At 43.3% G+C, this 25,695-nt stretch overlaps 1 protein-coding gene across 1 annotated transcript in view; it reads right to left on the bottom strand.

Annotated features, from left to right (window-relative positions):
* The window catches only part of RFX8 (regulatory factor X8), a 68,645-nt gene extending 44,142 nt beyond the window's left edge, over positions 1-24,503 (bottom strand). The window contains exon 1 of the mRNA XM_032177175.1: positions 24,432-24,503. Coding sequence (XP_032033066.1) covers positions 24,432-24,503 — 72 coding nt within the window. The remainder of the gene's footprint in view (positions 1-24,431) is intronic.
* Between the last annotated feature and the right edge of the window lie 1,192 nt (positions 24,504-25,695).

The following is a 25,695-nucleotide window of genomic DNA, read 5'->3' as shown; positions in this document are numbered from 1 at the left end:
TTTCTCTTGTCTTGGCTTTCTGAGGATTAAATAGCATTGAGGACTCTATCTTGATTTAATGGTAGTGTTTTTGAGTACATCTCTTGGTATAGTTCTCATAGTGGTCACATGAGTATTACAACAGACACATGTGACTTACCACAGTCTGTTGTTGGTGATGTTTCATCACTTTGAGTGAGGTGTGGAAATCTTTTTTTCCATTTAGGCCTCTTTACCTTCTCCACTTTTAAGTATCATTGTCTCAAGTACCAGATGGAGGCCTAATGTTTGTTTCATCAAGTATGATTCATAGAACTTGTGACGCAAAGGACAGTGTATTGTATGTATCCCATATTTCTGCTCTTCCCATTGTTTTCTCTCTTCTGATACTCCAACATTCCTTCTATTATCATTTCCTTTCTCTTTGAAAAACTTTCTTTAGCTGATCTCTAAGGGTGAGTCAGCTAGTGGCAAATTCTTTTGGTTTTTCTTTGCCTGGGAATATTTTTATTTCCCTTTCATTCCTGAAAATAAATTTGCTGGATGTAGAAATTGTGGTTGACAGTTCTTATCTCAGCCTTTGAAACTTTTCATGCCACTTCCTTCTGGCTTTCTTGGTGGTTTCAATGATAAATATGTTGCCATTCAAATTACTGTTACAGGTAATGTGTTATTTTTCTGCCTGCTTCCAGGGTTTTTTTTTTTTTCTGTGTTTTTTTTTTTTTTTTCGTTTTCAAAAGCTTAATTTTCAGAGCCTTTGTGGTGTTGTTTCAGCCTGCTTGGTTTATCTGGTGCCTCTGGGGCTCCCACTGGTTCCTGCGGTGCTACCTGAGGAGGGAGAAGGGTTTCCCCAGGCTAGACTTTGGGACTTCTCTCCATGAGGGAGGTGCTCCTCCTACTGATGCTCCTGGCTGCCTCTGGGGAGCGGAAGTGTCAGTCAGGCTGTAGAACAAAGAGGCTTCCTGGACCAAGAGGCTTGTTGAAGCTGGGTCTCTCTAGGCAGATTGGCTCACACCCTCAGTATCTCTTGGTAGAAAAGGGGTGTCTCAGACCCAGGAAGGAAGGAGAGTATTTTCTCTATTAACCACCCCCAAAATTATTTTGCCTGATATTATTAGAAGAACTCAAGGAAGGAAGAATGAATCTACCTGGGTTGCCTTCTCTTCCTAGGTCAGGCTTGGGAAACATTGAGTCTGGGTTTCAGGGTGCAGGGCGGGGGATGCAAGATGCTCTGCTACGGTGCTGATTGTACAGTCCTGGGTCCCAAACCAGCTCACTCTCTTATCACCACCTTTCGGAGTTTTCCTTTGGTTGCCTCTTGCATTATTTCCAGGGTTTACAGTTGTGCTTAGTGTGGAGGGACATGGAGAAATAGGTTCATCTTGTCCCAACCAGAAGTCCCCACCGTTGTATTTTAACTGATCATATTTTGAAGTATTAGGCACAGTCATATAATTAAGCATTCCACTTACTAGTAATATTGGTTCCTAATGTACATATGGTTTGTTTTCAAAAAGTATCTGTGGTAGCTTGTATTACAAATCATGTACAGGGAACAAGGTGATGTCGTTTCACCTTCCTTTCCTGCCTCTAATACAACTAAATATTTGGAAATTATTCTACAGACAAGGATAGAAGAGCTCCAAAAGCTGGAAAGAAGAAGGTAGACTGGGTAGAGATGACAGGAGTAGAGAAATGACAGTGTGGTGGGTTCCCTGGGTTTTCTTTTTATCTTCCATGTACCCCTGGACTGAGCACTGGAGAAATGTGCAACGCAGTCTGTTATGTCAATAGGCGTAGGCATAAAATCCCAAGAAAAGCCTGCACTCTGGCCAAAGGACTAGGAAAGAGAAGGGAAGTCCAGTGGAGACCTAATAGGGGGCTGCAACCCTCTTTCCACAACCAGGGCATGGACTGGTGACCCATCTGCCCACAGTAGCAGCTTCAGAGTTCTGGTAGACTGACCTCCACGCTCCATACACCCACACCCAGAGCACTGGCAGGCGGGATCAGGATCAGGATCAGCCTGCCTGCCAGTGTTCTGGGTATGTGTATGTGGGGTCACTACTGTCCACCTGCATGCACAGTAGTGAAGCCGTGAGTCAGTTCAATGCCCATTCCATGTGTGGAGCACTGAAATGGCAGGTCATGCTCCCCCCTGACAACACTGGCAGAACCTGATGCCTCCCTCCTTACACCAAGGGGCATAAGGAGACCCAGGCCCAGCCACTCTGGCTCTCCCCACTCTCCACAGAAGGTGGTCCGTGGAAGTGGGTTGAGCCCCTGCAGGTGGCAACAGTAGGGATTAATCAGAAGTCTCAGCAGTGCCAAAAGAACGAAGCAGACAAGAATAGCATGCAAAGGCTCAGGAAACTGAGCTGGCATTGGACCCACAGCCCATAAAAGTAGGCCAGAACCTACACACTAAACCTAAACCTAGACTGCCTTCTGTCTAAAACAGAAGATTTAAATAGGATCAAGAGTCTCCTAACACAACCAAAATTCCCAGGATACAATGGAAACTCACCCATAATCCCAAAGACCAGGCAAGCCACCATTTGAATGAGAACAGACAATCAACTGATGCCAAGACTGAGGCGAATCAGATGTTGAATTATCTGACAAGGATTTTCAAGCAGTCATTATAAAATTGCTCCAACAAATAATTATGAATTCTCTTGAAACAAATGAAAAAATGGAAAACCTCAGCAAAGTCATATAAGTCATACAAAAGAATCAAGTGGAAATTATACAACTGAAAAATACAATAACTAGAGTAAAAATGATATATAAATACCATGAAAAAATCATGGAGTCATGACAAAATAAATACATCAAAGTACAGATCAATATGCTTAGGAGCCCTACTGAATGTTTACTGTGTGCCAGATGCTGCACTAAGCATTTTCCCTGTGTTAATTAATGTAATCTCACAACAGTCCCATGAAGTAGATGCTGTTATTCTCATTTAATGGATGAGGAAACTGAGACACAGAGAGATTGACTGACCTGCCTAAGATCACACAGCTTACTAGTGGTAGAGCCAGGCAGTCTGTTCCAGTCTCTGCTCTTATCCACATGTAGTATTGCATAGCGTTCTGCTGCCTCTTGGGAGAATTAAAATTATTTAAGTCATTCATCTCAATGGGCTGTTTCTTCCAGGGCTGCCACAAAAGCCTCTCCCTAGTCTCTCTAACTTCAACCTCACCTCTGTGTTCAGGTTCCTCTCCTCCCACCCTCCTGCTCACCCATTGAAGTCCACCCTCAGACTTTCTTGCTCCTTGAACTAATCTCTGCCTCAGGCCTTTTGCACAGCCCTTTCCTCTGCCTGGAACGCTTGTTCCAGATCTTCACTTGGCTCCTTGACTGGCATTCTGTTCAAATGGTGTTGTCTCGGGGAGGCCTCTCCATGACTCCATTGTATTGTCTTCAGGTCACATCTCTCGAGTGTTCCTTTTTTTTTTGAGACAGGGTCTTGCTCTGTAGCCCAGGCTGGAGTTCAGTGGCGTGATCATAGCTCACTGCAGCCTTGACCTCCTGGGCTCAGGTTACTCTCCCACCTCAGCTTCCTGAATAGCTGGGACCACAAGTGCACCACCATGCCCAGCTAATATTTATATAAAAATAGATATTAAATACAAAATATTTAACTTTATATTTTTTGAAGAGATGAGGGTCTTGCTTTATTGCCCAGGCTGGTCTCGAGCTCCTGAACTCAAACAATCTGCCCATGTTGGCCTCCCAAAGTGCTGGGATTACAGGCAGGAACCACTATGCCTGGTCTATTGTCCTTTTTTATTCTTTTTTCCTAACTAAGCTAATAAAAGGAGAGACCTTGCTTATCTTGTTCACTGCTATATCACCAGTAGCTAGAACAGGCCTGACTTATTGTAGGAACTCAAATGAATGAACAAATAAGTAAATGGCAGATGAGTTATAGAGTTTTCATTACCTGAAAACCAGAGAGATAAACTTATTTATTTTGAGACCTAATTTTTAAGAGGAATTTGTCACACGAGACCTTACGTAATAAAATAGACACTTTTCATCAGTACAGCTCATTAACAGCAGTGTACCATTTCTTACACTTCTGCTTTCTAAAATACACTTTTAGTATGTTCTGAATGTGGCATTGGTAGTGAAATTATCCTTAAAATCTTAACGCTTTAAAAAAAAAAATCTCTTAGTTGGCCAAGACTTTAAATTTTGTCTATTATTTTTGTTTGTTTTTGCTTTTTGTTATTCTTTTTGAGACAGTGTCTCATTCTGTCGCCCAGGCTGGAATGCAGTGGCGCGATCTTGGCTCATTGCAGCCTCCACCTGCCAGGTTCAAGCGATTCTCCCGCCTCAGCCTCCCAAGTAGCTGGGACTAGAAGGCACACGCCACCACACCTGGCTAATTTTTGTATTTGTGGTAGAGATGGGGCTTCAGTATGTTGGCCAGGCTGGTCTCGATCTCCTGACCTCGTGATCCACTCGCCTTGGCCTCCCAAAATGCTGGGATTACAGGCGTGAGCCACTGCTCCCGGCCAAGTTGATCAATTATTAAGTATATGCTGAGCATAGAGTACATGAAAAGCACCTGTTGCTAGGCTTATCTCATGACCAGCTGATGTCATTCTTGCCTTTATCTTTGTCTCTAGCAGCCCTCCTCTTCCTCACCGATGATAAAGCCTATTTTCCTTCCCCCACAAAGGCCACTCCTAGCCCCTCTCTCTGTGACATCGGAAACAAACAGAGTCCCCGGGACACTAATGGTCTCTCCCCTCTGAGTGCCGAGTGCCTGCCTAGTTACTTGTTTTCCTGGAGCGTGCAGGGCTCTCCAAATTGTCTGTTAGTTAACTGACTGCTAGGTGCCAGGGGGTGGGGGTGGGGGGCACACAATGGAATGCAGGATCTACACCCAGCCTTTCAGGAGCCTGCAGATCAGCAAGTGAGAGAACATATTCGCACCAGGGATGTTCTAACAGTCACTAAAATAAATCTCTCATTATAGCTACTCCTTTTCCTAGCTTCTCTATTTTTGCCAATGTAACTTTTCCATCCCTGTGACTAAGAGATGAATAAGAGATGTAAGAGGAAGAGCTGGCTTGGCGCAGAACACAGTGACTTTATTTGAGGTTGAGTTTGAGGTTTAGGTGGGACAGGCTTGACTGAATCATCTCTGCTCCCTTCTACTACACTGACTCAACCAACTGCCAGATCCTGAAGACCCTGCCTCTAAGAGGTCTCTCAGACCTGCCTCCTGTCTGATTCCAGTGCAAATCTGAACAACGGCAGCAGCCCTAGGGCCATCTCCAGGCTCGTCACCCTCTCCTTTGCCAACTGTTCTTCTTAAATCCCAATGCTGAATTTTCAGTTCTCCAATAGCTATTTCAGTGCCCACTCTGGGAATATGTCCTTGTTCCTGCAGCTATAACAAAATACCTTAGACTGGGTACTTTATAAACAAAATAAATTTATTTCTCACAGTTCTGGAGGCTGGGAAGTCCAAGATCATGGTGCAGGCAGATTTGGTGTCTGGTAAAAGTTTGCTCTTTGCTTCTTCTTCTTCTTTTTTAACATACTAATTGTACACATTTATGGGTTACATGTGATATTGTGATATATGCATCAGGGTGTTTAGCATATCCATTACCTTAAACACTTATTATTTCTTTGTGTTGGGAACATTTCAAATCTTCTAGATATTTTTGAAATACACAATATATCATTAACTATAGTTACCCTACTGGGCTACCAAATACTAGAACTTATTCCTTCTGTCTAACTGTATGTTGATATCCATTAATCATTAACCTACCTTTCATTCTTCCCTATTGTCTCCAGCCTCTGGTAACCACCATTCTACTCTTTGCCTCCACAAGGTAAACTTATTTTAGCGCTCTCCTATGAGTGAGAACATGCATATTTGTCTTTCTGTGTCTGGCTTATTTAACTTAACATAACAACCTCTAGTTCTTGCTCTCTGCTTCTAAGATGGTACCTTGTTGCTACAACCTCATGTGGCAGAAGGCAGAAGGATGACAGAGATGAACAATGTGTCCTCACGTGGCAGAAGAGATGAAAGGGCCAGCTAGCTCTCTGAAGCCTCTTGTACAAGGTTATTAATCCCATTCATGAGGGTGGAGCCTTCATGGCCTAATCATCTTGGAAAGGCCCCACCTCTTAATATTGTTGCATTGGGGATCAGGTTCAGTGTGAATTTTGGAAGGACACAAACATTCAAACCACAGCAGGACAGAAATAAACAAAGCTCCATGGTTTCTGCCCTTGTGGATATTCCACCCTATTTCTCAAAGGAAGCCTCCAAAGGACTTGTGGACACCCCCCACTACCCAGCCTGGGAATCTAGGCCCCCTGAACTTTCCCTCCAGATTCATCTTCTTCTACTAGAGCTTCATGCATGCCTGTACAGGACGAAGCCCATGCCTTTATGTACCTTTATCTTTGCTCCCCTAAGCCTGGATGTCCTGTGCACTCCTGCCTCCTTCTCCGACACCTCCTGTCAAAATTCTAATCTGTTCTTCATTGCTTCACTCAAAGCCCAACGCCCTTGTAGGCCCTTCATGATCCCCTACCCAAAATATGTGCTCCACATCTTTGAGTTCTTATGGTACCTTTTGTACATTTTTGACACTCGTCATGTTATACTTGAGGATCAAAGTAAATGGACATCTTAGCCTCCCTCTTCAGCTATCAGAGAAAACAGTCCTGTCTTACCCATACTGGAGGCTCCTCATCTCTCCACCACAGCAGCTGCCTCATACATAGGATGCTTTATACCAAGGGTGACCATATAATTCATTTTAGTTTATTGCTCAAACTCGAACACCTTTGAGAGTGAAAGGAGCACAATTAATAATTATGCAGGGCTCCAAGTGAAATTGGTATTGTCCTTGGCTACTTGGACATATGGTCATCTTTTTATGCCAAATGAAGGCTCAAAGAGCAGGAATGCTGGTTGTATGGATGGACAGTGATCAGCATGAAGAAGTGGAAGAAAGAGCTTTCCTGTAGCTGGCATTGTTGGGGATGGTCCCATGGGGCAGGTGGTCTCTGAGATATGTCCAGAAGGTACGGATGGGATTCAGGAAGGTCCCATTAGACAGAGACAAGAAGAAATGGCACTATGGAAGGCTGGATGGTGGGAGCAAAGGTGGACTGCATTTGATATGTTCAGGGAAAAGTGAGTGTGGCTTAAATTATGGTTGATATTGGGGAGAAGTAGGAAACACGGTTGGAAAGTGGAGTTGGAAGGAACTTGGCTAACACCAGCCTAGGGTTGGTCTTTATTCAGGAGGTAAGAACAAGCACTCATGTGTTTCTGAGCAGGAAGGAGACAAAGCAAATGTAGAATTTTAGAAGGATTCATCTGGTAGCTGTGTTTAGAGCAGGGAGGGGCTGAGGAGGGGGAGGCCATATGGGATCACTGGAAATAATTTCAGTGTAAGATGACAAAGGATTAAAGGAGATATTGGTTACCAAAAAGAGTGAGTTCAGGAGAACTTAAAGAGAAAAGTTAACAAGGCTTTGTGACCCACGGGGGTCAGGGGTGGTTTTGGGGTGACACTTTGTATAGGCTCTATCTGTTGGTATCAAGATTGAACTAAGAAAATCAAGGGGCAGAGACAATTTGGAGGAAGAGGCTAAATTTAGATTTCCATATGTTGTGTGTGAGGTACCAGTGGGTCATCTAAATGGAAATGTCCATTAGAGAGCCAGGGAGGAATGCCTAGGAGGTGGGCAAGGTCAGGACCAGTGAGAAGGATTCAGGAGTCATCCACCTGCAGAGGCCATAGGTGAAAGACAAAAAAGGATGAGATGTTTGGGGCCAAACAGTAGGAAGAGTAATGGCGATTATCAAGATGAGATCTTGGGGAAAGCCTACGCTTAATGGAGAAGGCAAAGAGCAGGAGACTGAGGATTCAGGGCTGGGGAGAGGGGGTTGGATGACACAGTCCTGAGGGCTAAAGGAAGCTTTGAGAGAGGTGCCCAATTGTGTCAAATTTTGCAAAAAGGTTGAGAAGGATAGACTCGGTGAAAAATGGCTTTGGCAAATGGATGACAGTCAAAATGAGAAATGTCTAAGGAAATGAACCAGAAATGGATTTCTCTAGTCAATGACATTGCCAGAGGCTGACAAAGGGGCATTGGTTAAATGTTGATGTGATATGTGTTTCCTTAAGGAGGACTTAAACACAGAACAACCAAAAAGTCAGTTAGATACAACTAAAATATGAATGGTTCTTTTATTTATTAATTTATTATTATTATTACTATTTTGAGACAGGGTCTCACTCTGTCACCCAGGCTGGAATGCAGTGGCGCAATCACGGCTCACTGCAGCCTGGACCTTGTCAGGCTCAGGTGATCCTCCCACCTCAGCCTCTCGAGTAGCTGAGACTACTGGTGCACAACACCATGCCTGGCTAACTTTTGTATTTTTTAGTAGAGATGGAGTTTTGCCATGTTGTCCAGGCTGGTCTTGAACTACTGAACTCAACTCAAGCGATTCTTCCACCCCAGCCTCCCAAAGTGCTGGGATTACAGGCATGAGCCACCACACTTGGCCTGAATGGTTCTAACCTTCACCAGGCTTGTGACCCAAGACCAAAGTACCAAAATGATAGTTACTAACCTGTGATACCTTTTTTCACCTATCAGGTAGCAATACTGGGCATAGAAGAAAGAGCTTTTCTTGATACAGATTCCATCTAATGATACCTGGAAAAATAAAGGCTGTCTTAAAATTTCTGTCTAACTACTGACATGCTTTATGGAAGGCAGAGAATAGGCGAGCTAATGAAGACTTGGAGTTCTTCTCCAGGTTTTATCATTGGCTGCATTTCTCTGGAAAAGCTAATCCTTCAGTCTGGCCAAGCTCTGTTACATAGACAAGCAACTTCATACACTTTCACACATATCAGCCTTGAAATAGGATTGTGGAGGCTCTCCTCTGCTTGCCTGATATTAGAGAGATGTAATAGGGAAAGCCTCCTTGTGCCCTGCCCCGCCCCCTCAACCACTGCTCCCCAACCCCCCCCCCCCGGCACTCATTAACCTTTTTCAGGTGAAGGGAAAATGACACCAAGGTTCCCTCCACTGAAGTTGTCAGAAACCCAGTAGGGAAGTCAAGAGCCTTCTCTGCAGCCCAGACCTTCCTCCGCTAAGCCCAGGGGACTATAGCATCTTGTCCCTGCTTAAGACAAAATTTTTTCAAGTTAATGATTGCCCAATATTAGGTTTGGCAAACACTTCCACTATTCTTCAATTCCTTGGTGAGTGGCAGCCCCCTTTCCTAATCTGGCTTCAATGTCTTCTCACTGATTTCCCCTCGCAATTTAAAACAAGCAACAAATAGCAATAACAATTGAGTGACAATTATGACACAAGGCACCCAATAATGCTGGAATTTATTTTCACATTAGAAATACAACCTTGGGGCCAGGCGCGGTGGCTCACACCTGTAACCTCAGCTCTTTGGGAGGCTGAGGTGGGTGGATCACCTGAGGTCAGGAGTTTGAGACCAGCCTGGCCAACATGGTAAAACGCTGTCTCTACTAAAAATACAAAAAATTAGCTGGGCGTGGTGGCAGGTGCCTGTAATCCCAGCTACCCGGGAGGCTGAGGCAGGAGAATCGCTTGAACCCAGGAGGCGGAGGGTGCAGTGAGCCATGATCATGCCATTGCACTCCAGCCTGGGCAACAAGGGTGAAACTCCGTCTCAAAAAAAAAATAGAAAAGTAATAGAGCCTCGGGACTGCACCTCCTGAATATAATTCAAATATGCTAATTTGGTGAACACAGAAATTTTAGTTCAAAGGGTAATTAAAACAGTTCCAAGGCCGGACATGGTGGCTCATGCCTGTAATCCCAGTGCTTTGGGAGGCCAAGTGGGAGGATCACTTGAGCCCAGGAGTTTGAGACCCACCTGGGCAGTTTAGCAAAACCTCGTCTCCAAAAAACACAAAAACTAGCCAGGCCTGGTGGGACACACCTGCAGTCCTAGCTACTCAGGAGGCTGAAGTGGAAGGGCTGCTTGAGCCCAGGGGCTTGAGGCTGCAGTGAGCAATGATCGCACCATTGCACTCCAGCCTAGGCAACAGTTCCATTATTTAATATGTGTTAATTATTTAAATATTTCAAGAATGAGACACTTACAGGACTGTAAAACAATAAAAATATACGGTAACCTTCGTATTTTAACAAAATTTCGAAGAAAATAAGAGGCCAGTGTTTCGTTCTAGCACCAACTGAATGATTTCAGGCACTGGGAACTAATGTGAATTGTGGACACTCTTTGATAAGAGTTGTTATTTATAGTTTGTTTCGTTTTGCATTTTTTATCATTCATTTTGTGATTTTCGAAATCCTTGTTTTTAACATTTGAAATAAAACAAAAATTCTAAACCTACCTGGCACTTCCTCTAGAGCCCAGCCTCCGGGTGCCAAGGTCAGGAAAAACCAATCTCACAAGCTAAAAGAATAAGCCAAATTTAAAGTTGCTACTTGAAGACTTAGAAACAAACTTCCATTTTTTTTATCTTACAATATTCAAATGATATTTCTATTTCCTCTTTTCTAATAAACAAACAAGAAAGAAAATAAGTATAAGAAAGAAATAAGGTAACAATAAAGAAAATAAATGTAAATGAAAATTTTGGGGAAAAAAAATCAGACAAGTGTGAAAAAGAAAACATACCACTTGGAGGCCAGGCATGGTGGCTTCTGCCTGTAATCCCAACACTTTGGGAGGCTGAGGCAGGCAAATCACTTGAAGTCAGGAGTTCAAAACCAGCCTGGCCAACATGGTGAAACCCTGTCTCTACAACCTGGTCTCTACTACAAATACAAAGGCTGGGCATGGTGACTCACACCTGTAATCCCAGCACTTTGGGAGGCTTGAGGCAGGCAGATCACGAAGTCAAGAGATCGAGACCATCCTGGCCAACATGGTGAAACCCCACCTCTACTAAAAATACAAAAATTAGCTGGGCGTAGTGAGTCGCGCCTGTAGTCCCAGCTACTAGGGAGGCTGAGGCAGGGAAATCACTTGAACCTGGGAGGTGGAGGTTGCGGTGAGCCAAGATTGCGCCACTGCACTCCAACCTGGCGACAGAGCGAGACTCCGTCTCAAAACAAACAAACAAACTTAGCCAGGGCGTGGTGGCACACACCTGTAGTCCCAACTACTCTGGAGGCTGAGGCAGGAGAATCACTGGAACCAAGGAGGTTGCAGTGAGCCAAGATCATGCCACTGCACTCCAGCCTGGGTGACAGAGCAAAACTCTGTCTCAAAAAAAAAAAAAAAAGAGGAAAAAAAGAAAACATATCACTTGGAGAAAATGCCATTTAAATCCCAATGTTGGCCAGGCATGGTGGCTAATGCCTGTAATCCCAGCTCTTTAGGAGGCCACGGTCGTCAGATCACCTGAGGTCAGGAGTTTGAGATCAGCCTGGCCAACACGGTGAAACCCTGTCTCTACTAAAAAATGCAAAAATTAGCCGGGCATGAACCCAGGAGGCAGAGGTTGCAGTGAGCCGAGGGTGCGTCACACTCTAGCCTAGGCAACAAGGGTGAAACTCGGTCTCAAAAACAAAACAAAACAAAAAACCCTCAATGTAATTCTTCCAGTCTTTTTTTCAAAGCCCCAATATATGTAAGTGTTCTCTGTGTTTCATATTTAATACCCGGCATCACACAATTAGCATGTCTGCAGTTTTGCATTCTACTTTCTTCCCTCAACATTATGCCATGGACATTTCCCCTTGTCATTAAAAATTCTCTGGAAACAGGGAATTATGAACCATAGTTATAATTGGTCTCACAGGTTGGCATCATAGTCCAACCTGTGAGAATGCTATAATTTTACAATTTTCTTCTTTTTCTAATGTGATAGTCATTTTCACTTTATTATTATTATTATATTTTAAGCTCTAGGGTACATGTGCACAACGTGCAGTTTTGTTACACAGGTATACATGTGCCATGTTGGTTTGCTGCCCCCATCAACTCATCATTTACATTAGGTATTTCTCCTAATGCTATCACTCCCCCAGTCCCCCACCCCACGACAGACCCCAGTGTGTGAGGTTCCCCTCCCTGTGTCCATGTGTTCTCATTGTTCAATTCCCATCTATGAGTGAGAACATTCAGCATTTGGTTTTCTGTCCTTATGACAGTTTGCTGAGAATGATGGTTTCCAGCATCATCCATGTCCCCGCAAAGGACATGAACTCATCCCTTTTTATGGCTGCATAGTATTCCATGGTGTATATGTGCCACATTTTCTTAACCAGTCTATCATTGATGGTCATATGGGTTGGTTCCAAGTCTTTGCTATTGTGAATAGTGCTGTAATAAACATACGTGTGCATATGTCTTTACAGTAGAATGATTTATAATCCTTTGGGTATATGCCCAGTAATGGGATCGCTGGGTCAAATGGTATTTCTAGTTCTAGATCCTTAAGGAAGCACCACCCTGTCTTCCACAATGGTTGAACTAATTTACACTCCCACCAACAGTGTAAAAATGTTCTTATTTCTCCACATCCTCTCCAGCATCTGCTGTTTCCTGACTTTAATGATCGCCATTCTAACTGGCATGAGATGGTATCTCATTGTGGTTTTGATTTGCATTTCTCTGATGATGAGCATTTTTTCATATGTTGGTTGGCTGCATAAATGTCTTCTTTTGAGAAGTGTCTGTTCATATCCTTTGCCCACTTTTTGATGGGTTTTTTTTTTCTTGTAAATTTGTTTAAGTTCTTTGTAGATTCTGGATATTAGCCCTTTGTCAAATGGGTAGATTGTAAAAATTTTCTCCCATTCTGTAGATTGCCTGTTCACTCTGATGATAGTTTCTTTTGCTGTGCAGAAGCTCTTTAGTTTAATTAGATCCCATTTGTCTATTTTGGCTTTTGTTGCCATTGCTTTTGGTGTTTTAGTCATGAAGTCTTTGCCCATGCCTATGTCCTGAATGGTATTGCCTAGGTTTTCTTCTAGGGTTTTTAATCGTTTTAGGTCTTACATATAAGTCTTTAATCTATCTTGAGTTAATTTTTGTATAAGGTGTAAGAAAGGGATCCAGTTTCAGCTTTCTACATATGGTTAGCCAGTTTTCCCAGCACCATTTATTAAATAGGGAATCCTTTCCCCATTGCTTGTTTTTGTCAGGTTTGTCAAAGATCAGATGGTTGTAGATGTGTGGTGTTATTTCTAAGGCCTCTGTTCTGTTCCATTGGTCTACATCTCTGTTTTGGTACCAGTACCATGCAGTTTTGGTTACTGTAGCCTTGTAGTATAGTTTAAAGTCAGGCAGCGTGATGCCTCCAGCTTTGTTCTTTTTGCTTAGGATTGTCTTGGCTATGTGGGCTCCTTTTTGGTTCCATATGAACTTTAAAGAAGTTTTTTCCAATTCTGTGAAGAAAGTCATTGGTAGCTTGATGGGGATGACATTGAATCTATAAATTACCTTGGGCAGTAGGGCCATTTTCACAATATTGATGCTTCCTATGAGCATGGAATATTCTTCCATTTGTTTGTGTCCTCTTTTATTTCATTGAACAGTGGTTTGTAGTTCTCCTTGAAGAGGTCCTTCAAATCCCTTGTAGGTTGGATTCCTAGGTATTTTATTCTCTTTGTAACAATTGTGAATGAGAGTTCATTCATGATTTGGCTCTCTGTCTGTTATTGGTGTATAGGAATGCTTGTAATTTTTGCACATTGATTTTGTATCCTGAGACTTTGCTGAAGTTGCTTATCAGCTTGAGGAGATTTGGGGCTGAGAAGATGGGGTTTTCTAGATATACAATCACATCATCTGCAAACAGGGATAATTTGACTTCCTCTTTTCCTAATTGAGTACCCTTTATTTCTTTCTCTTGCCTGATTGCCCTAGCCAGAACTTCCAACACTATCTTGAATATGAGTGGTGAGAGGGGGCATCCTTGTCTTGTGCCGCTTTTCAAAGGGAATGCTTCCACTTTTTGCCCATTCAGTATTATATTGGCTGTGGGTTTGTCATAAATAGCTCTTATCATTTTGAGATATGTTCCATCAATACTTAGTTTATTAAGAATTTTTAGCATGAAGCGTTGTTGAATTTTGTCAAAGGCCTTTTCTGCATCTATTGAGATAATCATGGTTTTTTTCGTTGATTCTGTTTATGTGATGGATTACATTTATTGATTTGCATATGTTGAACTAGCCTTACATCCCAGGGATGAAGAAGACTTGATCGTGGTGGATAAGCTTTTTGATGTGCTGCTGGATTCGGTTTGCCAGTATTTTGTTGAGGATTTTCGCATCGATATTCATCAGGGATATTAGTCTAAAATTCTCTTTTTTTGTTGTGTCTCTGCCAGGCTTTGGTATCAGGATGATGCTGGCCTCATAAAATGAGTTAGGGAGGATTCCCTCTTTTTCTATTGATTGGAATAGTTTCAGAAGGAATGGTACCAGCTCCTCTTTGTACCTCTGGTAGAATTCGGCTGTGAATCCATCTGGTCCTGGACTTTTATTGGTTGGTAGGCTATTAATCATTGCCTCAACCTCAGAACCTGTTATTGGTCTATTCAAAGATTCAGCTTCTTCCTGGTTTAGTTTTGGGAGGGTGTATGTGTCCAGGAATTTATCCATTTCCTCTAGATTTTCTAGTTTATTTGCACAGAGGTGTTCATACTATTCTCTGATGGTAGTTTGTATTTCTGTGGGGTCAGTGGTGATATCCCTTTTATCATTGTTTATTGCATCTATTTGATTCTTTTCTCTTTTCTTCTTTATTAGTCTTGCTAGCGGTCTATCAATTTTGTTGATCTTTTAAAAAAAAACAGCTCCTGTATTCATTGATTTTTTGAGGGTTTTTCGTGTCTCTATCTCCTTCAGTTTGACTCTGATCTTAGATATTTCTTGCCTTCTGCTAGCTTTTGAATTTGTTTGCTCTTACTTCTCTAGTTCTTTTGATTGTGACATTAGGGTGTCAATTTTAGACCTTTCCTGCTTTCTCTTGTGGGCATTTAGTGCTATAAATTTCCCTTTACACACTGCTTTAGATGTGGCCCATATTCTATTACCTTGTGTCTTTGTTCTCATTGATTTCAAAGAACATCTTTATTTCTGCCTTCATTTCGTTATTTATCCAGTAGTCATTCAGGAGCAGGTTGTTCAATTTCCATGTAGTTGTGTGGTTTTGAGTGAGTTTCTTAATCCTGAGTTCTAATTTGATTGCACTGTGGTCTGAGAGACAGTTTGTTGTGATTTCTGTTCTTTTACATTTCCTGAGGAGTTCTTTACTTCCAATTATGTGGTCAATTTTAGAAAAAGTGCGATGTGGTACTGAGAAGAATGTATATTCTGTTGATTTGGGCTGGAGAGTTCTGTAGTGTCTATTAGGTCTGCAGAGCTGAGTTCAGGTCCTGGATATCCTTGTTAATCTTCTGTCTCATTGATCTGTCTAATGTTGACAGTGGGGTGTTAAAGTCTCCCATTATTATTGTGTGGGAGTCTAAGTCTTTTTGTAGGTCTCTAAGGACTTGCTTTATGAATCTGGGTGCTCCTGTATTGGGTGCATATATACTTAGGATAGTTAGCTCTTCTTGTTGAATTGATCCCTTTACCATTATGTAATGGCCTTCTTTGTCTCTTTTGATCTTTGTTGGCTTCAAGTCTGTTTTATCAGAGACTAGGATTGCAACCCCTGCTTTTTTTTTTTTTTTTTTTGCCTTCCATTTGCTTGGTAGATCTTCCTTCATCCCCTTATTTTGAGCCTATGTGTGTCCCTGCACATGAGATGGGTCTCCTGAATACAGCACACCGATGGGTCTTGACTCTTTATCCAATTTGCCAGTCTGTGTCTTTTAATTGGGGCATTTAGCCCATTTACATTTAAAGTTAATATTGTTATGTGTGAATTTGATCCTGTCATTATGATGTTAGCTGGTTATTTTGCCCGTTAATTGATGCCGTTTCTTCATAGCATCAATTGTCTTTACAATTTGGCATGTTTTTGCAGTGATTAGAACAGGTTGTTTCTTTCCATGTTTAGTGCTTCCTTCAGGAGCTCTTGTAAGGCAGGCCTGGTGGTGACAAAGTCTCTCAGCATTTGCTTGTCTGTAAAGGATTTTATTTCTCCTTCACTTATGAAGCTTAGTTTGGCTGGATATGAAATTCTGGGTTGAAAATTCTTTTTTTAAGAATGTTAAATATTGGCCCCTACTCTCTTCTGGCTTGTAGGGTATCTGCCGAGAGATCCACTGTTAGTCTGATGGGCTTCCCATTGTGGGTAACTCAACCTTTCTCTCTGGCTGCCCTTAACACTTTTTCCTTCATTCCAACCTTGGTGAATCTTACAATTATGTGTCTTGGGGTTGCTCTTCTGGAGGAGTATCTTTGTGGTGTTTTTTGTATTTCCTGAATTTGAATGTTGGCCTGCCTTGCTAGGTTAGGGAAGTTCTCCTGGATAATATCCTGAAGAGTGTTTTCCAACTTGGTTCCATTCTTCCTGTCACTTTCAGATATACCAATCAAATGTAGATTTGGTCTTTTCACATAGTCCCATATTTCTTGTAGGCATTGTTCATTTTTTGTTACTCTTTTTTCTCTAATCTTTTCACTTTATTTCATTAATTTGATCTTTAATCATTGATATTCTTTCTTCCACTTGATCGAATTAGCTATTGAAGCTTGTACATGCATCACAAAGTTCTTGTGCCATGGTTTTCAGCTCCATCAGGTTATTTAAGGTCTTCTCTACATTGTTTATTCTAGTTAGTCATTTGTCTAACCTTTTTTCAAGGTTTTTAGCTTCCTTGCGATGGGTTCAAACATCCTCCTTTAGCTCGGAGAAGTTTGTTGTTACCAACCTTCTGAAGCCTACTTCTGTCAACTCGTCAAAGTCATTCCCTGTCCAGTTTTGTTCCATTGCTGGCAAGGAGCTGTGATCCTTTGTAGAAGAAGAGGCACTCTGGTTTTTGGAATTTTCAGGTTTTCTGCTCTGGTTACTCCCCATCTTTATGGTTTTATCTACCTTTGGTCTTTGATGTTGGTGACCTACAGATGGGGTTTTGGTGTGGATGGCCTTTTTGTTGATGTTGATGTGATTCCTTTCTGTTTGTTAGTTTTCCTTCTAACAGTCAAGTCCCTCAGCTGCATGTCTGTTAGAGTTACTGGAGGTCCACTCCAGACCCTGTTTGCCAGGGTATTACCAGCGGAGGCTGCAGAACAGCAAATATTGCAGAACAGCAAATATTGCTGCCTGATCCTTCCTCTGGAAGCTTTGTCCTAGAGGGGCACCTGACATATGAGGTGTCTGTTGGCCCCAACTGGGAGGTGTCTCCCAGTCAGTCTACACGGGGTCAGGGACCCACTTGAGGAGGCAGTCTGTCCATTCTCAGAGCTTGAATGCCATGCTGGGAGAACCCTGCTCTCTTCAGAGCTGTCAGACAGGGATGTAAGTCTGCAGAAGTTGTCTGCTGCCTTTTGTTCAGCTATGCCCTGCCCACAGAGGTGGAATCTATAGAGGCAGTAGGGCTTGTTGTGGGCTCCATCCAGTTCGAGCTTCCTGGCTGCTTTGTTTACCTACTCAAGCCTCAGCAATGGTGGATGCCCCTCCCCACCCCCCACCTGGCTGCATCCTCACAGGTCGATCTCAGACTGCTGCTGCACTAGCAGGGAGCAAGGCTCTATGGGCATGGGACCTGCTGAGCCAGGCATGGGAGAGAATCTCCTGGTCTGCCGGTTGCTAAGACCTTGGGAAAAGTGCAGTATTTGGGCGGGAGTGAACCATTTTTCCAGGTACAGTCTGTCATGGCTTCCCTTGGCTAGGAAAGGGATATCTTCTGACATCTTGGCTTCCTGGGTGAGGCGACACCCTGCCCTGCTTCAGCTCACCCTCTGTGGGCTGCACCCACTGTCCAACCAGTCCCAACTAGATGAACCAGGAACCTCAGTTGGAAATGCAGAAATCACCCATCTTCTGTATCGATCTCGCTGAGAGCTGCAGATAGGAGCTGTTCCTATTCGGCCATCTTGGAAGCCAGACCCCGTTTTCACTTTTTATTATCCATTTCTTTGCCTAATTTGTTTTCACTTTCGGGGTTTGGTTACTGAATGCTATCTTGTTTATCAGCACTTTGTTAGAGAGCCATGATATTACACTTATGATCAATAGAAGTCCGGTCTAGTTTCCGAATCGGTGAGGTTCATGACAAGCGTAGCATCCATGACATGCACGTTGAGAGTGGAAATCCTGGATCATCATGAAATTACAAAACACAGAGCAGGGAAGCCACAATGTTTGGAGCTGTCAAGTAATTATTTCTGTTCTTTTTCTACACCCTGTCCATAATCATTCAGCCTTTGCTTCTGCTTGGTTTCATGTTGCATCCCTTTCTTCTTCTTCTCTCTTTTTAATTAGCTCCCACGCAGTGGGATTCGATGGAAATGTGAACCATTTTTCTTCTTTTCTGGCTCCAGGTCCTACCTCTTCCTGCAGGAAGCCCACACAGCTGGGATGAGGAGGAGACAAGACAAAAGAGCAGGGTAGGCAAGTTTGACACAATTAACACCTGGTCATGCCTCCAAATGCGGAGGGTCTTTCAGGGAAGGAGAACCAAAATGTACAGGAGAAAAATGACAGGACACGCCAGGCACAGTGGCTCACGCTTGTAATCCCAGTGCTTTGGGAGGTTGAGGCAGGCAGATCACGAGGTCAGGAGATCAAGACCATCCTGGCTTACACAGTGAAACTGCGTCTCTAATAAAATACAAAAAAATTTCCAGGTGTGGTGGCAGGCGCCTGTAGTCCCAGCTACTCCAGAGGCTGAGGCAGGAGAATGGCATGAACCCAGGAGGTGGAGCTTGCAGTGAGCCGAGATCACACCACTGCACTACAGCCTGGGGGACAGAGCGAGACTCCGTCTCAAAAAAAAGAAAAAGAAAGAAAAAAAGAAAAATGACAGGAGACAAAAGAAAAGCCAGCCAAATCTACATGCAGAATTAGAGGCTAGAAATTCCTGTTGCCAACAAGAGATTCTGACAATTTCATCTCCTCTAACTTAAGAATATCATTGAAAAGCCTTCCTATATATTTAGTTGCAAAGCAAAATCCAGATGCACATCTTAAGTACCTAAAGAAATTATGAGAAAGTATGCAGCAGGCTCAGATTCTAGCCCTGAGAAATAATCTGGTGTTTGGGAGAGAAAAGCAGAAGTAAAGTGCCTGATCGTCCAGCAACATAATACTCCATACATTTGATAATACTGAGTCACCCCAACCCCAGGTTATCCTGTGATTTCATTTTAATATAGAGAGCAAATACAACACAGTTAAAACGAAAAAATCAACTGGGATAACTTGCAGAAGATATAATTAAGTTAAAAATTGTATCCTGAATATAGAGAGCACTCAAACAAATCAATAGGAAATACGCCCCAATAGAAAATGATCTGGTGGTAATATGTACACACACAACATACACATGACCAAAACGCATGCAAAAGTGCTCAACTTATAATCCCATAAATGCAAGTAGAAACAGCTAATTCTAGTTTTTACCCAACAAGTTTTCTGGGGTAGGAATGTTATGAATTTGTGTAAGAATACCATGAATTATCATCAGGGATGGGAACTGATTGCAATTGTTTACAGTTGGTTGCAAAAAGCAATTCAGCAGGCCACATGTGGGGATCTATCCTAAAAAAATGACCAGATATGGATGAGGACTTACGGTGTTTAAAACAGAGGAAAATTACAAACAACCTATATTTCCAATAAGGGATATGGTTAGGCTGGGCGCGATGGCTCACACCTGTAATCCCAGCACTTTGGGAGGCTGAGACGCGGGTGCATTGCTTAAGCCCAGGGGTCCAACACCAGCCTGGGCAACTTGGCAAAACCCTGTCTCTACAAACAAAACAAAACAAAATTAGCCAGGTGTGGTGGCACACGTGTAGTCCCGGCTACTTGGGAGGCTGAAGTGGGAGGCTTGCTGGAGCCCAGGAGGCAGAGGTTGCAGTGAGCTGAGATCATGCCGCTGTATTCCAGCTTAAGTGACAGAGCAACACTCTGCCTCAAAAGAAGGGGGGGATATGGTTAAATAAATTATGGTACACCCCCCAAAATATTTCACAGCTATTATACAAGATGCACTTGAAAATACCTTAATGTGAAAATGTTTATGATATTTGAGGCAAAAAGAATGATAAAAGTTAGTATTTCTTGGGTGCTTTCCACGTCCCAGGACTGTTTTATTCTCTTTACATGTGTTTTCTCATTCATTTCTTAAAAGAACCTCATGAAGTAGGTACTATTATTAATATTACTATTAATAATATCCTGACTTTATATGTGATGAAGTGGAAACAAGATGGTTATCTTACCCAGGGTTACAATTTAAGAAGTTCCATTCCAGGCTTGATGCTGTTAAAAATTTTACCATGTTACCTGATGGCTATCTGTCTGTTTGCCTGTGTGTCTGTCTGCCTGTGTGTCTGTTTATCTACCTATTTATCTTTATCGGTTAGGGTCCCAATAGGAAACAGCACACTCAAGTGAAAATAATTGAAGAAGAGTTTGTCAAAAGGAGTCCTTATAATAGGTATGGCCAGGAGGTAAGGAAGCAATAAGAGGCCATGCAGTACTCAAGGCCCAAAGAAGAGACAAAAATCAAATCAGAAAGAAGAAAGTCTTCTGAGGGGTCCTCTTGTCTAATGATTGATTATCTGTCCGTCCATTAATCCATCCACACATCGATCTTTCAATCCATCCAAGCTTGCAGCCTCTGCATGACAGGACGAGGTAAAAAGACAGCAGATAACATGCCATAAAGTGAATTGTGAGATACATACCCTAGGGGACTTGTGTCTTCGGGCATTTAGCTGAAATGTGGTTGTAGAATGCTACAGAAGCCCTTAACACTAATCCCCCACAATGAGGTAGAGAGGAGAGGACACATAAGGGGCTTTCCGGCTTCAAGACCACCCTCTTCCCTGGTGTGGGAGGGGTGTGGGCCCCCTCAGGCCTGAGTCACTCAAAGAGTGGCATCAGACTCCCGGTGGGCAGTGAGGGCAGGGCTGGCCAGCAGCTCTGGCAGGAGAGTGGAAGAGATGGGTGCAGCTGTGAGTTCAGCCGGCTCATCCACCGTCTGTGCAGGCTGAGAAGGCTGCGTCCTCTCCATGAAAGAGCTGGCATGTGGGAGAGCCCAGACTCTGCCCTGTGAGGCCCCCTAGACAGGCGGTCAACCACAGTAGCCCTGGGAGATAGCCTGCTGGGCAGGCAGCATGTGACCGCTGAAAAGGGTGTTTCACCAATCCTGGGGATGCGCGCTGGGACAGTCCCAAGGGGGCCCTGAACACCACCACCGGGAGACAGGGTCCGCCTGCCCCCAGAGCCTGCAGCCATGAAATCAAAACTGTACAGCCACTTACCTCCTTCTCTCCCTCCCAGAAGGGTCAGGCCACACCTGGTGAACTGTGGGAGGAGGCAGAGGGAGGGAAGAAGCCCCAGGCCTAGTTCTCTGTGTCAAGATACCAAGCTGGAGGGGATGGGGAAACAGTTCTACTTTAAACCAAGTTCAGAGTTTTGATATTATCTGGGACTGGATACTCTACGCATCAGACTGATGACATTGTTGGGTAGTTACAGTGACAACAAGACTTGGTGTCATCCATGAGTTTCCAGCAAGGTCATGCTGATTGCTCAAATGCTCACTCAGGAGCTGAGGAAGAACCAGCCATTGGACACCTTCAGACACAGAACAGGAAGATGAAGTTGCCATGTGGTTACTTCTCCAGCTCCTGCCAGTCCCATATGTGTGCATGAGTGAGTGTGCACGTCTGCAAATGAACTACACACACATGCCTAAATCTCTGAACAGGGAAATGATAGCTGGCATTCATTTTCTTCTTTTTACACATTTTCCTCTAATTTCCACATTTCCTACACAGGGGATGTAGTCCTTTTATAATCAGAAAAACATCAGTAAATGTTATTTCAAAAGAGGAAGTCAGCCTTCCGGAAATTCCCTAATCCATGCAAAATATCACTTGTACCAGGAATGAGTCTTAGCCATCATATGCCCAGTACCACCACAAAGAGCAAGAAACATTCCAACATCTGCACAGGAACTTGGCGAGAAACCGACTCTATCCCCAGGGGAGGAGGGAGGAAGTGAGAATTGCGGATTTTGTTGTTTCTCTTGTAAACATACTTTGGAATCATATCCTTTTCCTTTCCCCTCCCTTCTCCATTTAGTCACAAATTCAGCAGCACAGAGACCCTTCCCAATACCAGCTCAACTGATGTGGCCCATTTTTCAGGCAAATTTCCAATGAGAGCTGAAAGTTAGTACCTTGGCATCTTGAGGAATTCTAAAGGAATCCGAGAGTATTGAGATAAAAAATGCCTCCTAGCTGCATGTAGTCACACACTGGAGTCTCTTTAACTTTTTTTCTAATGCTTTGCAGTAGAATTGCGATGAAGGTGAAACAGCCTTATAAAAAGATCTTTAAAAGTTCGTGAAAAAGAGTTTTTGCTATGTTAGAAAAGGAGGATCCCATGGAGCTAAAATATGCCAAGCCGAAGTCACCCACTTCCCTCTGATAAGGGTGGCAGATGGCTGGATGGGAAAAGGCTGCAGGGCCAGGATACCCAGCACTCAGCTCAGCCTTGGATGATGTTTCCCAATATTCGGAGTGATGAAATAGCAAAATATGACCTGGATGATAGCAGCTGGGGGAATTCTCAGCTACTGGGAAAACCTTAGAGTCACCTAGCGAGATGACCTGATAAAAGACACACTTTTCAAACATAGCCACTTCAGCAGGTTGGGAAGACTGGATGAACCCCACCTGTGATTCAAGAATATGGTGAGAAATAGAACTGCAGGTCAAAACTGAATAGGTGGCCGGGCACAGTGGCTCACCCCTATAATCCCAGCACTTAGGGAGGCGGGCAGATCATGAGGTCAGGAGATCGAGACCATCCTGGCCAACATAGTGAAACCCAGTCTCTACTAAAAAAAATACAAAAAATTAGCCGGGCGTGGTGGTGCATGCCTGTAGTCCCAGATACTTGGGAGACTGAGGCAGGGGAATTGCTTGAGCCTGGGAGGTGGAGGTTGCAGTGAGCCAAGATCGTGCCACTGCACTCCAGCCTGGCAACACAGCAAGACTCTGTCTCAAAAAACAAAAACAAACAAACAAACAAAAAACACAAAAACTGAAGAGATAAAATACAATAGGAATAAGAGAATAACTACTCTTAGGTTCAAATAGTTAATTACATGATGATAACAGTCTGATAAAAACAACAACATTTTGTATTTATATACAGTATTAATATTTTACAGTTTACAAGACTGTTTTGGGAGGCTTACCTTAATTTCAACTCTTTAGAAAAAAATACTTAAGGGTTGTTTCTGTTGACTACAAGCTTAAACTGAACAGATATAGAAAAATAAAAGCCAATAGTAGCCAAAAAAGGTAAGCGCTCTTGTCCTTTGAGCACATCTGATGCAGTGGGTTGCACCCTTGGGGCTACCTTAAAGAGAAACATCAATAACTGAAGTCATAATGAAACAGGTGGGCAGGGAGGCGAAGGGAAGACAGGGAGAGGTGAACAGTTTTTCAAATATGTGAGCAGCCTCCATATTAGAAGATTCTGTGATTATCAGAAGTGTAGAACTTCCACAAATGACCAGAAGTTTCAAAGATGAAGACTGTGTTTAGAAGACTGGATCTAATCATTTCAATGTTTTGCAAGTAAAATTGAAATCCATAGGATTGCTGTGGGGAGGGTAATGGTTTGGCCACATCCCTTGATGTCACTCAGCCATGCACCCCCTGACACTGCAAGTTCACTCCTGGACATACAGATGCAAGAGGCAGGAGGCTCATTTGAACCTGGGAGGTGGAGGTTGCAGTGAGCCGAGATCGCGCCATTGCTGCAGCCTGGGCAACAAGAGGGAAATTCTGTCTCAGAAAAAAAAAAAAAAGATCTTAACCTCCAGAGGAGATCTTTTAAGAGCCAATGAGTTCTCTCAGCACAACCAAATTGTGAGAAACATCAGTTGTCCGATATCACAAAGTGGCTCTCAGCTTGTGTGGTGCCAAAGCGGCTCTCAGAGCTTGGCACTTCCATGCAGGGAGTACCATCCCAGCAAACCTGGCTCCCTGAAGAGTGCTTGGAGCTGCCATAATTACATTCCCTTAGGTGCTACCCATTCCTCATCCTTCCTGGCCCCTCACTATGAAGCATGGACAAAGGGAAGTGGCTAACAGGATGGCTCTTCAATTAGCTGAAGGATATTGACCAGCTGGTGGGAAGGAAGCCAAAGATACCCACCGAAAATCCATTAGACTCAAATACATTGCAACATTTCCTCCATTAACTTGCTTCCCTTTTTTGCACTCAGTGAATAGAGCGTTCTTAATCTTCAACAACTTACCTTCCCAAAGGTGGCTGGGTTGACTTGGTTCTCAGTGTTTTGCCCACAGGTCTCCATGTAAATCTCATACATGAGACAGCGAGGAACACTGCACCCTTCGCAAATGCAGAAGTTGTCAACCAACCTGGAGGAGAGGAGGACAAGGAAGAGGAAATTGGCATTTGTTTTTCTAGAGCAAAACATTTTGACAAAATCATTGGTCAAGATGTGTATGAGGTTCCAATAAATGAAACATGTCTAATTTATTGGATGAATCCCTGCGAAGGCTCACAACCGGCATCACTATGTACCTGTTTGTCCTTAGGCCAGTGTTAAGTATATTGACTGCGGCTTTTAGAAGATCAGAAGCCCATAACGTGTTTCTGTTTTTGTTTGTTTCCTGGCAGGTTGACATGCTAAAAAGAAGTTCAAATTAGGACTTCAACAGACACTGCTTCATAGACCTTTATAAAGGTTACAGCCAAGAGCTACATAACTACAAAGTGGAGAATTATTTATTCCACTTTATGAATAAGACACAAAATAATACCCAGGTAAAGCCTATCACCCTTGCAGGCCAGCCTGGCTTCCCAGGCCCCATTTTCACATCCTTCCCTCTCTGAGCCCTGTTCCTCTGAAGCAGTTGCTTGCATGGTTCTTAAACCCCTGTGGTTTATGGCAGGCCATTATGTTTGGATTCTTTGAATTGCAATGAGGTGTAAAATGCGAGACATCAAGAGATACCAAGAGAGGCAAAGTGCTTTTGCTCTGCTTTCTTCCCTATTGGGTACAGAGCCAGAGCAGCACAGACCGAATGCAGCAGTGCTTGTGACTTCTGCTCAAACTGGGACCTTCAACTACCCAAATGCTCCTGGTCTGGGGGGCAGAGTGTTTTCCTTACCAATGAGGGGCTCTGGCTGAGGTTCACAGAAAACCCCTGGCCCCTGGGGACAGCCAGGTGCCTGTTCCAGCAGCAGTATGTGAGTGTGGGGGTGAGTGGTGAAGGTGGCCTGGGTCAGAAAGTGTCCGTAGTGACATCCAGCCACGACCTTCCTTTCCTGGTGGGACAGACCGTCGTTCTTTAAAAAAAATACACAAAGCAAGCCAGTATAACTCTTAAACAAAGAGGAATATTTATTTAGCAGAGACTTTACAGACAATACATCTCCTTGGCATCTGTTTTTCTAGAGCAAAATATGGGTATTTTGCTCTAGAAATACCCATATTTTGCTCTAGATGTGTATATGGGTAGTATACAACTTATCTTCTGGAATGAGGCACACTG

Source organism: Hylobates moloch, unplaced genomic scaffold, assembly GCF_009828535.3.
Source record: "Hylobates moloch isolate HMO894 unplaced genomic scaffold, HMol_V3 SCAFFOLD_15, whole genome shotgun sequence".
NCBI classification, from domain to species: Eukaryota; Metazoa; Chordata; class Mammalia; order Primates; family Hylobatidae; genus Hylobates; species Hylobates moloch.
This window is presented reverse-complemented; position numbering and strand designations above follow the sequence as displayed.